The sequence below is a fragment of the Pelophylax lessonae genome (genome assembly GCF_965119305.1).
Source record: "Pelophylax lessonae genome assembly, chromosome: 3".
Classification (NCBI taxonomy): domain Eukaryota; kingdom Metazoa; phylum Chordata; class Amphibia; order Anura; family Ranidae; genus Pelophylax; species Pelophylax lessonae.
The window spans coordinates 117,876,901-117,893,726 of NC_138770.1; the positions used below are offsets into that span (position 1 = coordinate 117,876,901).

Consider the following 16,826-nt stretch of genomic DNA (forward strand, 5'->3'; position numbering starts at 1 on the left):
AGTAACTTTGGTTTGAGAGTGCTTTGAAAGACAAGCACATTTTTTAAATAAATTTTGACTTGATATAGAAGCGATGTCTTGATATACAAGTAGCGTCATGTTTAAAAAAGAAGAGAGGAGCCTCTAAAGTGTAGCAATATGGTTATATTTAATGAAGGTTCAATATTTAGCAACTCACATGGTTGATGATTAAAACAGGCACATCTAAGTATGCCGGCATCCGGTGTAAAGCTGTCCACATAGACCGTCCTCCGCACCGCCATCAACATCATCCCTTCCCCGCTGCGCTCCACGAGTGATTCAAAGCCTCACTTTAAGATCACTCTACTGCAGGCTATTCTTCCCGAGCACGATTGCAGACTGACAGTGGTGAGAGTCGGTGGTTCAGAAGATGGTCTATGTGGACAGCTTTACCCCGGATGCCTGCATACGTAGCTGTGCCTATTTTAATCATCACCCATGTGAGTTGCTAAATGTTGACCCTTCATTAAATTTAATCATATTGCTACACTTAGATGCACCTCTCATCTCTCTTATATTCTGTAGCTCTGCTAGATTTTGCTTCTAATCCCCTTGGGAAGGCTGCATATTGTGGATGGACATTTTATGGTTACACAACCTATCACATTGCTATAATCTTTGTATATACAGACTATAAACTGAAGGACTTGTGGAACGAATCATCTGAGTTTCCATTATTTCTTATGGGGAAATTTGCTTTGATATAAGAGTGCTTTGGATTACAAGAATGTTTCCAGAACGACTTATGCTCGCAATCCAAGGTTTTACTGTACTAGTGTAGAGAGTAAGTGGAGAGAGATACTGTATACTGTAACAGTAATGATGAGTACTGGTCTATAATAGACTGGTGATGGCCATACAATGACTGTAATGATAAGTAGTGCTATATATTGCACTGGTAATATATATATATATATACAATGATAGTAAGGATAACTACTTGTCTATAATTCTCTAGTGATGTATTTATAATAGTGGTGATGATCAGTAATGGCCTGGTGGTGTATATATATATAATGGCAGTAATGATAAGTACTGGTCTATAATACTCTGGCCATAGTGTACTGCTATTGTATATACAATGGTAGTAATGATCAGTAGTGGTATATATATATATATATATGTATGTATACACACACACAGTTAGTAATGATGAGTACAGATCTATCATACACGGATTTTTTATATATATATATAGATAGATATATAGATCTATCTCTCTACCTATCTATCTACACACAGAATGTTAGTAATGATAAGTAGTGATCTATCATACACTGATGATGATGGTAGTAGTAGCGGTGATGTGTAATACTCTGATTATATATATATATACACAGAATGTTAGTAGTAATGATAAGTACTGATCTATCGTACACTGATGATGATGGTAGTAGTAGTAGTGATGTGTAATCCTCGTATGATATATCTCTATGTATAGAATGGGGGGTATTGATGTGTGTAGGTCAGTCCTGTGATGTAGGACGGTAAGTAGAGGACAATGATGACAGTCCTGTGGATGATGGTGAGGAGATCGGTACGGTACGGTAGGTGGTAGTGAGGAGTACATACCGTCGCCGGGGGTGATGGTCTCGATCTCCACTCCCATGGCTGTGCTGTGCTCTCCGCTCCTCTTCTCCGCTATATGTCTGGCAGACTCAGTGGCCGGCTGCCGGGCGCTCCGGAGGACAAGGCTCTCCAATGGCGGAGGGGTAGTCTGCTCAGCAGCCAATCAGGATGGAGGCAGAGCAGGAACGGCGGCTGTGTGTGTGTCTGGGGAGGGGGGATGGCAGAGGCTGGGTCTGCAATGCATGGAGGGGGGTGGCAGTGCTGGATCTAAATGGAGGGGGGGCAAAGGGGGTGTATCTGCATGGAGGAGGAAGATGGCAGGGGCTGGATCTGCATGGAGGAGGGTGGCAGGGGCTAGATGTGCGGTGCATGGAGGGGGGTGATGGGTTAGATGTGCATGGAGGGGGGTGATGGGTTAGATGTGCATGGAGGGGGTGATGGGTTAGATGTGCATGGAGGGGGGTGATGGGTTAGATGTGCATGGAGGGGGGTGATTGGTTAGATGTGCATGAAGGGGGTGATGGGTTACATCATGTACATGGAGTGGGGTGACAGGGGTTGGATTTGCATAGAGAGGGGTTAAATGTGCATGGGGGGGGGGGGGGCAGATCTGCATGTAGGGGGTGGCAAGGGTTAGATGTGCATGGAGGGGGTGACAGAGGCTGGATCTGCATTGGGGAGGGGGCTGCATGCAGAGAATTCTGAATGAGAGGAAATAACTCTATTTATGTGAAGCAGAACACAAGTGTGACACCACCAGCGCCTGCAGACACAAAACTGACTATGAATAGCCAGACCTGGGAACATCCACCCTGAGGATCAGAATTCTAGGAACAGCTCAGAATGTGGACACCAATGATCTCTGCTGAGAGTTTTTCACTTTCAGGATGTATGATAGAAGTGATGTACAGTGTGTGTGTGTGCAGTATAGGTGTCTGATGATAGAAATGTTGTACAATGTGTGTGTGCAGTACAGGTGTCTGATGACAGAAATGTTGTACAGTGTGTGTGTGCAGTATAGGTGTCTGATGATAGAAATGTTGTACAGTGTGTGTGTAGTATAGGTGTCAGATGATGGAAATGTTGTACAGTGTGTGTGTGTGTGCAGTATAGGTGTCAGATGATGGAAATGTTGTACAGTGTGTGTGTGTGCAGTATAGGTGTCTGATGATAGAAATGTTGTACAATGTGTGTGTGCAGTACAGGTGTCTGATGATGGAAAAGTTGTTCAGTGTGTGTGTGCAGTACAGGTGTCTGATGATGGAAATGTTGTACAGTGTGTGTGTGTAGTACAGGTGTCTGATGATAGAAATGTTGTACAATGTGTGTGTGTGTGTGTGTGCAGTATAGGTGTCTGATGATGGAAATGTTGTACAGTGTGTGTGTGCAGTATAGGTGTCTGATGATAGAAATGTTGTACAATGTGTGTGTGTGCAGTATAGGTGTCTGATGATGGAAATGTTGTACAGTGTGTGTGTGCAGTATAGGTGTCTGATGATAGAAATGTTGTACAATGTGTGTGTGTGCAGTATAGGTGTCAGATGATGGAAATGTTGTACAGTGTGTGTGTGTGCAGTATAGGTGTCTGATGATAGAAATGTTGTACAATGTGTGTGTGCAGTACAGGTGTCTGATGATGGAAAAGTTGTTCAGTGTGTGTGTGCAGTACAGGTGTCTGATGATGGAAATGTTGTACAGTGTGTGTGTGTAGTACAGGTGTCTGATGATAGAAATGTTGTACAATGTGTGTGTGTGTGTGTGTGCAGTATAGGTGTCTGATGATGGAAATGTTGTACAGTGTGTGTGTGCAGTATAGGTGTCTGATGATAGAAATGTTGTACAATGTGTGTGTGTGCAGTATAGGTGTCTGATGACAGAAATGTTGTACAGTGTGTGTGTGCAGTACAGGTATCTGATGATGGAAATGTTGTACAATGTGTGTGTGTAGTACAGGTGTCTGATGATAGAAATGTTGTACAATGTGTGTGTGTGCAGTATAGGTGTCTGATGATGGAAATGTTGTACAGTGTGTGTGTAGTACAGGTGTCTGATGATAGAAATGTTGTACAATGTGTGTGTGTGCAGTATAGGTGTCTGGTGATGGAAATGTTTTACAGTGTGTGTGTGTGCAGTACAGGTGTCTGGTGATGGAAATGTTGTACAGTGTGTGTGTGTGCAGTATAGGTGTCTGATGATGGAAATGTTGTACAATGTGTGTGTGCAGTATAGGTGTCTGATGATGGAAATGTTGTACAATGTGTGTGTGCAGTATAGGTGTCTGATGATGGAAATGTTGTACAGTGTGTGTGTGTGCAGTATAGGTGTCTGATGATGGAAATGTTGTACAATGTGTGTGTGCAGTACAGGTGTCTGATGATGGAAATGTTGTACAGTGTGTGTGTAGTATAGGTGTCTGATGATGGAAATGTTGTACAGTGTGTGTGTGCAGTATAGGTGTCTGATGATAGAAATGTTGTACAATGTGTGTGTGCAGTACAGGTGTCTGATGATGGAAATGTTGTTCAGTGTGTGTGTGCAGTACAGGTGTCTGATGTTGGAAATGTTGTACAGTGTGTGTGTGTAGTACAGGTGTCTGATGATAGAAATGTTGTACAATGTGTGTGTGTGTGTGTGTGTGTGTGTGTGTGTGTGTGTGTGTGTGTGTGCAGTATAGGTGTCTGATGATGGAAATGTTGTACAGTGTGTGTGTGCAGTACAGGTATCTGATGATGGAAATGTTGTACAGTGTGTGTGTGTAGTACAGGTGTCTGATGATAGAAATGTTGTACAATGTGTGTGTGTGTGTGTGCAGTATAGGTGTCTGATGATGGAAATGTTGTACAGTGTGTGTGTGCAGTACAGGTGTCTGATGATGGAAATGTTGTACAATGTGTGTGCAGTACAGGTGTCTGATGATAGAAATGTTGTACAATGTGTGTGTGTGCAGTATAGGTGTCTGATGATGGAAATGTTGTACAGTGTGTGTGTAGTACAGGTGTCTGATGATAGAAATGTTGTACAATGTGTGTGTGTGCAGTATAGGTGTCTGGTGATGGAAATGTTGTACAATGTGTGTGTGCAGTATAGGTGTCTGATGATGGAAATGTTGTACAATGTGTGTGTGCAGTATGGGTGTCTGATGATGGAAATGTTGTACAGTGTGTGTGTGTGCAGTATAGGTGTCTGATGATGGAAATGTTGTACAATGTGTGTGTGCAGTATAGGTGTCTGATGATGGAAATGTTGTACAATGTGTGTGTGCAGTATAGGTGTCTGATGATGGAAATGTTTTACAGTGTGTGTGTGTGCAGTACAGGTGTCTGGTGATGGAAATGTTGTACAGTGTGTGTGTGTGCAGTATAGGTGTCTGATGATGGAAATGTTGTACAATGTGTGTGTGCAGTATAGGTGTCTGATGATGGAAATGTTGTACAATGTGTGTGTGCAGTATGGGTGTCTGATGATGGAAATGTTGTACAGTGTGTGTGTGTGCAGTATAGGTGTCTGATGATGGAAATGTTGTACAATGTGTGTGTGCAGTATAGGTGTCTGATGATGGAAATGTTGTACAATGTGTGTGTGCAGTATAGGTGTCTGATGATGGAAATGTTGTACAGTGTGTGTGTGTGCAGTATAGGTGTCTGATGATGGAAATGTTGTACAATGTGTGTGTGCAGTACAGGTGTCTGATGATGGAAATGTTGTACAGTGTGTGTGTAGTATAGGTGTCTGATGATGGAAATGTTGTACAGTGTGTGTGTGCAGTATAGGTGTCTGATGATAGAAATGTTGTACAATGTGTGTGTGCAGTACAGGTGTCTGATGATGGAAATGTTGTTCAGTGTGTGTGTGCAGTACAGGTGTCTGATGTTGGAAATGTTGTACAGTGTGTGTGTGTAGTACAGGTGTCTGATGATAGAAATGTTGTACAATGTGTGTGTGTGTGTGTGTGTGTGTGTGTGTGCAGTATAGGTGTCTGATGATGGAAATGTTGTACAGTGTGTGTGTGCAGTACAGGTATCTGATGATGGAAATGTTGTACAGTGTGTGTGTGTAGTACAGGTGTCTGATGATAGAAATGTTGTACAATGTGTGTGTGTGCAGTATAGGTGTCTGATGATGGAAATGTTGTACAGTGTGTGTGTGTAGTACAGGTGTCTGATGATAGAAATGTTGTACAATGTGTGTGTGTGCAGTATAGGTGTCTGGTGATGGAAATGTTTTACAGTGTGTGTGTGCAGTACAGGTGTCTGGTGATGTAAATGTTGTACAGTGTGTGTGTGTGTGTGTGTGCAGAATAGGTGTCTGATGATGGAAATGTTGTACAATGTGTGTGTGCAGTATAGGTGTCTGATGATGGAAATGTTGTACAGTGTGTGTGTGCAGTACAGGTGTCTGATGATGGAAATGTTGTACAATGTGTGTGTGCAGTACAGGTGTCTGATGACAGAAATGTTGTACAGTGTGTGTGTGCAGTATAGGTGTCTGATGATGGAAATGTTGTACAGTGTGTGTGTGTGCAGTACAGGTGTCTAATGATGGAAATGTTGTACAGTGTGTGTGTGTAGTACAGGTGTCTGATGATAGAAATGTTGTACAATGTGTGTGTGTGCAGTATAGGTGTCTGATGATGGAAATGTTGTACAGTGTGTGTGTGTAGTACAGGTGTCTGATGATGGAAATGTTGTACAGTGTGTGTGTGCAGTACAGGTGTCTGATGATGGAAATGTTGTACAGTGTGTGTGTGTAGTACAGGTGTCTGATGATAGAAATGTTGTACAATGTGTGTGTGTGTGTGTGTGTGTGCAGTATAGGTGTCTGATGATGGAAATGTTGTACAGTGTGTGTGTGCAGTACAGGTATCTGATGATGGAAATGTTGTACAGTGTGTGTGTGTAGTACAGGTGTCTGATGATAGAAATGTTGTACAATGTGTGTGTGTGCAGTATAGGTGTCTGATGATGGAAATGTTGTACAGTGTGTGTGTGTAGTACAGGTGTCTGATGATAGAAATGTTGTACAATGTGTGTGTGTGCAGTATAGGTGTCTGGTGATGGAAATGTTTTACAGTGTGTGTGTGCAGTACAGGTGTCTGGTGATGGAAATGTTGTACAGTGTGTGTGTGTGTGTGTGTGTGCAGAATAGGTGTCTGATGATGGAAATGTTGTACAATGTGTGTGTGCAGTATAGGTGTCTGATGATGGAAATGTTGTACAGTGTGTGTGTGCAGTACAGGTGTCTGATGATGGAAATGTTGTACAATGTGTGTGTGCAGTACAGGTGTCTGATGACAGAAATGTTGTACAGTGTGTGTGTGCAGTATAGGTGTCTGATGATGGAAATGTTGTACAGTGTGTGTGTGTGCAGTACAGGTGTCTAATGATGGAAATGTTGTACAGTGTGTGTGTGTAGTACAGGTGTCTGATGATAGAAATGTTGTACAATGTGTGTGTGTGTGCAGTATAGGTGTCTGATGATGGAAATGTTGTACAGTGTGTGTGTGTAGTACAGGTGTCTGATGATAGAAATGTTGTACAATGTGTGTGTGTGCAGTATAGGTGTCTGGTGATGGAAATGTTTTACAGTGTGTGTGTGCAGTATAGGTGTCTGATGATGGAAATGTTGTACAGTGTGTGTGTGCAGTATAGGTGTCTGATGATAGAAATGTTGTACAGTGTGTGTGTGTGCAGTATAGGTGTCTGATGATGGAAATGTTGTACAGTGTGTGTGTGTGCAGTATAGGTGTCTGATGATGGAAATGTTGTACAATGTGTGTGTGCAGTATAGGTGTCTGATGATAGAAATGTTGTACAGTGTGTGTGTGCAGTACAGGTGTCAACTGTAAAAAACACAAAAACATTTTACTTTCTGCTATAAAACATATCCAATAAATTACAAAAAATAAAAAAAATCTAATTTCTTCATAAATGTAGGCCATTACATATTCTGCTACATATTTTGGTAAAAGAAATCCTAATAAGTGTATATTGATTGGTTTGCTCAAAAGTTATAGCGTCTACAAACTATAGGAGATACAGTATCTCACAAAAGTGAGTACACCCCTCACATTTTTGTAAATATTTTATTATATCTTTTCATGTGACAACACTGAAGAAATTACAATTTGCTACAATGTAAAGTAGTGAGTGTACAGCTTGTATAACAGTGTAAATTTGCTGTCCCCTCAAAATAACTCAACACACAGCCATTAATGTCTAAACCGCTGTCAATAAAAGTGAGTACACCCCTAAGTGAAAATGTCCAAAGTGTCAATATTTTGTGTAGCCACCATTATTTTCCAGCACTGCCTTAACCCTCTTGGGCATGGAGTTTACCAGAGCTTCACAGGTTGCCACTGGAGTCCTCTTCCACTCCTCCATGATGACATCACAGAGCTGGTGGATGTTAGAGACCTTGCGCTCCTCCACCTTTCGTTTGAGGATGCCCCACGGATGCTCAATAGGGTTTAGGTCTGGAGACATGATTGGCCAACCCATCACCTTTACCCTCAGCTTCTTTAGCAAGGCAGTGGTCATCTTGGAGCTGTGTTTGGGGTTGTTATCATGTTGGAATACTGTCCCGCGGCCCAGTCTCTGAAGGGAGGGGATGATGCTTTGCTTCAGTATGTCACAGTTCATATTGGCATTCATGGTTCCCTCAATGAACTATAGCTCCCCAGTGCCAGCAGCACTCATGCAGCCCTAGAAAATGACACTTCCACCACCATGCCTGACTGTAGGCAAGACACACTTATCTTTGTACTCCTTACCTGGTTGCCGCCACTCACGCTTGACACCATCTGAACCAAATAGGTTTTTCTTGGTCTCGTCAGACCACAGGATATGGTTCCAGTAACCCATGTCCTTAGTCTGCTTGTCTTCAGCAAACTCTTTGCGGGCCTTCTTATGTATCTTCTTTAGAAGAGGCTTCCTTCTGGGACGACAGCCATGGAGACCAATTTGATGCAGTGTGCGGCATATGGTCTGAGCACTGACAGGCAGACCCCCCACCCCTTCAACCTTTGCAGCAATGCTGGCAGCACTCATACGTCTATTTCCCAAACAAAACTTCTAGGTATGATGATGAGCACTCAACGTCTTTGGTTGACCATGGCGAGGCCTGTTCTGAGTGGAACCTGTACTGTTAAACCGCTGTATGATCTTGGCCACCATGCTGCAGATCAGTTTCAGGGTCTTGGCTATCTTCCTATAGCCTAAGCCAGGGGTATTGAATTAAAATTCAAGGAGGGCCAGTCACGAAAATTTTCTTTGGGCCAAGGTCCGTATCTTAAGTCTGTGCTATGACTCAGAAAGATTGTAGTCACCGTATGTATTATCAAAAAATGAGAAATGTACAATTTCCATAGCATTTCAACAATATTTATTGTCAAGTTTCAGTTACGACATTAAACATGTGGACAGTTGGAACTAGTATAGCTTTACATTTGCTCTTGTCTTTGTATGGAATACAAGCAACTATCCTTAACAGAAACAACATGGAAATAAATCAATAACTCTTTAATAAAACCCATCCATTTTTCAATTAAAATAAAATTGCACCTTCTAACTTAAACAGGGTGTCAATTTGAAAAAGTGCACAAATTATCCTACGTTTTATTTTTAATTTTTTTTACCACCTAAAAACCTTCCCTGTCTAGTGAGAAAAGTGGCCTTTTGATTGTCTTGCCAGTAGTTTGAATCTTGGCTTAAATTGAGTTGCTGCCATTCTCATGCACTTACTGTATGTAGGTGCTCATTGGTGAGCCTGGAACGATACTTGGTTTTAATAATGTTCATAGTGGAGAAAGCTGACTCACAGCTGTACGTAGATCCAAACGTGGTCAAGGTGTGTAGAGCTACCTTGATTAGACAAGAGAAATCCAGTCTCAAGCCCCGTACACACGTACCGATTGTCGGCCGTAAATATTCGGCCGCCGAACGATCGCCCGATTGTAGGCTTGTTAGTATGATGCTTCCGACAGCCGACAGCGCATTTTCGGCCGAACAGAATCTGTTGTGCAGACTTTAAAATATTTGTTGGCCGTCACCAGAACGGCCGATTGTTCGCCAGTCAGTACAGATTTCGGCCGACAGACAGCAGATTAGCAAGACTGGGCATGCTCAGAAAAGAAAAAAGACAAGGAAAGTTAACCATCACATGACATCACTTCTGCAGTCGGCTGTTGTTGGCCGACAAAATTCGTGTGCTGTCTTTTGCAGTTTTCAACCTACAGGACAGCACTGGACAAAAGGCGGCCGATCGTTCGGCCGACATTCGGTACGTGTGTTTGGGGCTTTAGACAGTCTGTAACCAGAAGTTAGCAGGATCCGTTCCTACAAAGTGCTCTCTATAGTACAACATTTGTTTGCAGATCAATACGTTCTGTCTGTAGAGATTCTTCATGTGCCCACTTGAAGGTCTGCATCACCTCCTTTGAAAACACTCTGACATCTTTAATGAGGAATGGATTCTGGATGAGCAGGAGGATCTACTGTTCAAGACTGAAGCTGTCAAACCTTTTTACTGAAGTTTCCAATCAGTTTATCTATGAAATCAACAAAAGGAGATACATCTCTCTTTCCTTGAATCTGTTCTTTCACCTTTGTGAAATGCAAGCACTCTCCTTGAAGATCTTCCCTAAACAATTCCAGTTTTCTCTGGAAGGAGCGGACAGTGGTCATCAAATCACAGATGGAATTGTTCTTGCCCTGGAGCTTTAAATTGAGTTCATTAACCACTTAAGCCCTGGAAGATTTTACCCCCTTCCTGACCAGGGTTTTTTTTGCGATTTTTTACTGCGTGACTTTAACTGACAATTGTGCGGTCGTGCGACGCTGTACCTAAACGAATTTCACGTCCTTTTTTTCCCACAAACAGAGCTTTCTTTTGGTGGTATTTGATCACCTGTGTGATTTTTTTGATCATGCGCTATAAACAAAAAAAGAGCGTAAATTTTGCAAAAATAACAATATTTTTCACATTTTTTTATATGAAATTCCCCCCCAAAAAATTTAAAAATCAAAATTTTTTTACATTTTCGGCCAATTTGTTTTATGCTACATATGTTTGGTAAAAAAAATCGCAAAAAGCGTATTTTGATTGGTTTGCGCAAAAGTTATCGCGTTTACTAACAAAGGGAAAGATTTTTGTCCTTTTTGGTGTTTTTTTTTTAACGAGTAATGGCGGCGATCTGCGATTTTTTTTTGGGGTACTGCAAAATTGCGGCGGACAGATCGGACCCTTGACTGACATTTTTGACACTTTTGGGGGTACCAGTGACATTACTGCAGTAATCAGTGCTATACATATGCACTGTTACTGTAAAAATGACACTGGCAGGGAAGGGGTTAACTGTATTGGAGAGGGAGGGGTTAAGTGTGTCCTAGGGGCGTGTTTCTAACTGTAGTGGGACAGGTCTCCTATTGTAAAAACAGAGATCAACGGTTCTACATAGTAGAACTGTCTGATCTCCATTTTTACACAGGGGAGAATGACAGGCGGCTTGTTTACATAACACGGACATCGGGTCCGCCGGTCACACGCCCGGACTCCTCTGTGAACGAGCCGAGGCGGGCGCGTGCCTCAGCGGGCGCGCACGCGCCCGCTATTGGCTCAAAACCCGGTGACAGGCTAGCGACGTAGATCTACGTCACTCTGCCTGGCCGGGGCTGACTGCCGCAGTAAATATACTGTGCGCAGTCAGCAACCGGTTAAGGTGTGATGTTATGTCCACTAGGAAAGCAATATTATCCATTGTGCTCTCATCTTGTAAAACAGTGAAAACTGTTTTGCTTTCTGGCTTTTGAGTTGTACTAAGAAATCTGATACTTCAGTTCGAATGGACCAAAAGCGTTCCAATACACTGCCTTTACTCAACCACCTAACATTGTTGTGAAGTAAAAGGTCATTTGCATTTGCCTCAACTTCTTTACAGTCCATTCAGACTGGCGCGATCCGACTTTGAGGGGCGACCTGTGAAGTCGCGGTGCACAGCGTGCACCGCGACTTCGGCGCGACTTGCAGGGACTTCACATAATGGAAGTCAATGCAAGTCGCTCCCAGGTCGCCCCAAAGTAGTACAGGACCTTTTTTCTAAGTCAGAGCGACTTGTGTCGCTCCTATTAGAACGGGTCCTGTGCTAATCAATGGCGAGCGACCGAGCGCGACTTGTCAGGCTGACAAGTCGCCTGTCAAGTAGCGCTAGTCTGAATGGGGTCTTAAGAAACTCTCTTAGTAAACTATGTTGATGGGATGAGGATACCCTGAGGAAGTTAATGAGTTTCATCATTGTGTCCATGATTTCTGCAAACCTTTCTGATACAGTGGGTACGGAAAGTATTCAGACCCCCTTAAATTTTTCACTCTTTGTGTGAAGGTTCTTCTTTACCTCTCTCACCAAGGCTCTTCTCCCCCGATAGCTCAGTTTGACCGGACAGCCAGCTCTAGGAAGGGTTCTGGTCGTCCCAAGCGTCTTCCATTTGAGGATTATGGAGGCCACTGTGCTCTTAGGAACCTTAAGTGCAGCAGAAATCTTTTTGTAACCTTGGCCAGATCTGTGCCTTGCCACAATTCTGTCTCTGAGCTCTTCAGGCAGTTCCTTTGACCTCATGATTCTCATTTGCTCTGACATGCATTGTGATCTGGAAGGTCTTATATAGACAGGTGTGTGGCTTTCCTAATCAAGTCCAATCAGTATAATCAAACACAGCTGGACTCAAATGAAGGTGTAGAACCATCTCAAGGATGATCAGAAGAAATGGAAAGCACCTGAGTTAAATATATGAGTGTCACAGCAAAGGGTCTGAATTCTTAGGACCATGTGATATTTCAGTTTTTCTTTTTTAATAAATCTGCAACAATGTCAACAATTCTGTGTTTTTCTGTCAGTATGGGGTGCTATGTGTACATTCATGAGGAAGAAGAATGAATTTAAATGATTTTAGCAAATGGCTGCAATATAACAAAGAGTGAAAAATTTAAGGGGGTCTGAATACTTTCCGTACCCACTGTATAATGGCACACAGGACAGTCTGGTGAATGATGTAAGCAATAAGGTCAGGGTTTTCCTTTTTCATTCGTGCCACCTTTCCTACCATGGCAGGGGCCTGTGGTGTATTTAGGTTTTGTGCTGCCCTAGGCTTGACTAAACTTGTGCACCCCCTAATTTAAATATGACCCACCCCTTCCTGTAAAGGCCACACCCCTTCCTGTTTATGACCCGCTCTGTCATCTGTAAACCACAGACCACAACCACAGTCTATCAGTGCCCATAAGTTCAGCCTCATCAGTGCCCATCAGTACAGCCTCATCAGTGCCGCCTCATTATTGCCCATCAGTGCAGCATATCAGTGCGGTCTCATCAGTGCCCATCAGTACAGCCCCATTAGTGCATCATATCAGTGCCCATCAGTGCTGCCTTATCAGTGCAGTCCCATGAGTGCAGCTTATCAGTGCCGCCTCATCAGTGGCCATCAGTGCAGCCTCATCAGTGGCCATCAGCGCAGCCTCATCAGCGTAGCCTCATCAGTGGCCATCAGTGCGGCCTCATAAGTGCAGCCTATTAGTGCCCATCAGTGAGGCCCATCAGGGCAGCATAGCAGTCCAGCCCCATCAGTGAAGCTTATCAGCGCCACCTCGTGCCCATCAGTGCAGCCTCATCAGTGCCCATCAGTGTAGCATATCAGTGCTACCTTTTCAGTGCAGCCTCATTAGTGCCCATCAGTGCAGTTTATCAGTACCCGCCATAACCGCCTCATCAGTGGAAATAGGAGCAGCAGATTAGTGCCCATCAGTGCAGCCTATTAGTGCCCATCAGTGCAGCATATCAGTGCCCATTAGTGCAGCATACCAGTGCTGCTTTATCAGTGTAGCCCCATCAGTGAAGCTTATCAGTGCCACCTCATCAGTGGCCATCAGTGCAGCCTTATCAGTGCCCATTGGTACAGCCTTATGTCACTGGATTAGTAAGATTACTCCTTTCTTTTAGGATATTTGGACTTGTGTTTGCTGACACTGATTGTAATTATAGGATTATTTCACTTACTTTTATAATGATTAGAACGTCCATAGTCATTATACAAATAAGAGAAATAATCAGTGGTAGCAAGCACAAGTCCAAATATCTTAGAAGATTGGAGTAATCTTACTAATCCAATGACATAATGTGATCGCACATTTGAGGTGAGCAGGTCCAAAAGATTATTGCCATCATATACAATGAAAAGTCTTAATTGTATATGATGCAATTAAATATGCTTGGTCAAGGACAAGGATGTTTAAAGAAATGAAATGATATTATTGACATGATGCCTACCATATCGGGATACCTGGGGGCAGAGTAGGGTAGTCGGAGCATTAGGCTGCAGTGCTACTATTATGCAGAGCATTGGCGGCTGTTGGGCCAGTTGTATTAAGTGTGGTTGGCGGCATGCAGTCTGTCCGAATGTCCTAACCTTTTTTGCCTCCTGGACCCTGCCCTCTGGCCCAATTCGCCCCATAGGGATGGCACTATACTAGAAGTGTAGGACAAGCTGGCGGGGACCCTTTTCATGTGGGAGCTGGGAGGAGGCTGTTTTTTATTTTCGTGGGGGGTGCAGCTATTTGCTGCCCCCTGCAAAGTGCCGCCCTAGGCCTGGGCCTTGTCAGCCTAGGCCAAGATACAGCATTGGCAGGGGCACCATCTATGGTGACTGAGACCACTTTTTTTAGGATCTATCTTCCTCTTTTTCAGAATCTCTTTAATGGCCTCATATATGTCTTGTCCTCTTGTATATGTCTCAAGTGGTGTTACACCTAACAGGTCCTCACAGAGTTCTTTTGTTTCTTTGTGAATAAATCAAAAGCTTGGCATTATCAGTTATATCTGTTGATTCATCTGTAGCAGGATTTCCAGGCATTGGGCCTGATGTGGGTCTGCCATGGTTACTGGAAACACCAGCAGCCCCTTTAAGCTGAATACCCAAGTGTGAGATTTGAGTCAAAGACCAGTCCGGCATCTTTGGTTTGTTTTGTTTATTTTATATTGGGGATGGGAGAAGGGAATGAGTGGGATACTCCTCTCGCTCAACTAGGTACAAAAGGGGACACTTTGAAGAAAAATGCCTTTCAGCGCTGTCTTGACGCCGGCTGGATGCTGACTAACGTTTGCTGACGCTTGGAAAATACTGACTTGCTGAACTGAACTTGAACTTGACGTCTGACACTCTGGTTAGCTCAAAAGTCCTGAACACTGCTCCCTCCAATCCTTGCTGACTGAGGTAGCTCCTGTAACTGCTTCTGCTGCTACAACTCTCAACACTGTACACTGCACACTGTACACTTTAACACTTCAGGGCCCAACCATTGGCGCCCCCTCTGTACTTAAGGGTCCTCTCACTAGGCACCCATTCTACACTTCAGGGTCCTCTCACTAGGCACCCTCTCTACACTTCAGGGTCCACACACTGGCACCCTCTTTGCTCTTCAGGGTCAACACTGGCACCCCCTTTACACTTGCTCCTGCACTGGCTAGCTAGCTCCTGGATCCCTATGACCTTCACCGGAGTGGTCCCCTCTCTCTAGGCTAACCTAGAGGGGCAGTTTGCAGTACTCATGAACTGGGAATGCTTTCCTGAAACTTGACCCCTCTCAGCACTGCTGGTCCTCGGCACACCGGATCCTCTCTGCAGCTCAGCCCTCGGTCCCCACAGGCAAGCCGCCCGGGACACCCGATTCTTCTGACAGGAGGAGGGACAGCCGTACCCTCCCTTCTGGCACTCTGCTTCCCACCAAAGATGCTGCGTCAGGCGCTCCCCTCAAACATATACCCACACCCAGAATGCTGTGCAGCAGAATCTGCCTTTCTGGGGTAGATACAGGCCTGAGTGTGCCATTGGCTGGGTTTCCTCAACTGCCCAATGAGAACCCTCTCATGGAGCACAGTGGGGAGACTCCCCAGTCTCAAGAGCCACACCTGGGAGACATGACAGCCCAGCTGAAAATCATGGCCCTGCTGTTAGGCAGCCAAGGCCCACTATAGTTTACCTAGCACCTACCTTGTAGTGTGCTTTTCATCAATGGCTAAAGAAATGCATACTGCACTCTGAATAGCTGCATCAAGTTGTGCCAATACATCCTCTGTTAATATTTCAGTCTTTTTTGTTGCCGTTGACGCTGATAGTGGGATTTGGTTGATTTTTTTCATACAGCTCTTATTGTTTACCCTCAAGTAAAGTTTCAGCAACAGCATTCAAGCACTCCTTAACAAATGTACCATCGTTAAATGGTCTTATGTGTTGCCCCAAAATCCATACTACTTAAAGTGAACGTTCAATTGCATGCTGCTGGGCTCTAAATGAATGTGAGAGAACTTTGGTGGATTTGTCATACTGGGCTCTTAGTTCATTTATTTTACGTGCCCTCACCTCGGAATACTGTGGATATGTTTGCTCAAACGAACTGTGTTTTGTTTCGTAGTGGCGCTTCATATTAATACTTTTTATTATCACCACAGTTTTGCAACAAATAAGACAAACTGGTTTTAAGCTTCCCATAGGAAGAATGAATATATATTGGTCTGTCCATTCATGAAGGCTCTGTTTTCAGTGTCTGCCTTCCTTTTCTTGGCACAAGCAATGCTCTCTGGCACTTTTGCTACTATTTCCTCCACACACTCTGGTAATACTCTGTAAATGTAAGTGTCCCCATTAGTGTTCCCCCTTACATCAGTTGCCGCTATCAGAGTAATTCATTACATTGGGTGCCCCCATCAGACTACCCCCATAAATCAGTTGCCACCATCAGAGTACTCCCTCAGGTATTCCAATCAGACTGCCCACTTACATCAGGTTTTTGCAATGGAAAGCCCTCTTACATCTGGTGTCTCCCATTAATGTTCCCCCTTACATCTTTTGTTCCCATCAGAGTACCCCATTATATAAGGTCCCCCCATCACAGTGCCCCCTTACATAGGGTGTCCTCTTTAGTGTGCCCCCTTACATTAGGTGTCACCATAAGGGTGCCTCCTTACATCCGGTATCCCATTCCCCACCACATCAGGTGTGCTCATCAGAGTGCCCTTTTTACATCAGTTGCCTCCATCCCAGTGTTCCTTTACATCAGGTGTCTTCATCACAGTGCCCCCTTACATCAGGTGTCCCCATCACAGTGCCCCCTTACATTAGGCATTCCTGTCAGAGCACCCCCTTACATCAGATATTCCCATCAGTGTGCCCCTTAACATAAAATGTGCCCTTCAG

The 16,826-nt window shown here is 43.9% G+C and overlaps 1 protein-coding gene across 1 annotated transcript in view; it reads right to left on the minus strand.

Moving 5' to 3' along the window:
* Positions 1–1,750, minus strand: part of FKBP1B (FKBP prolyl isomerase 1B) — a 142,051-nt gene extending 140,301 nt beyond the window's left edge. The window contains exon 1 of the mRNA XM_082251759.1: positions 1,594–1,750. Within this exon, the coding sequence (XP_082107885.1) occupies positions 1,594–1,630 (37 nt within the window). The 5' untranslated portion in view covers positions 1,631–1,750. The remainder of the gene's footprint in view (positions 1–1,593) is intronic.
* Positions 1,751–16,826: the final 15,076 nt, after the last annotated feature.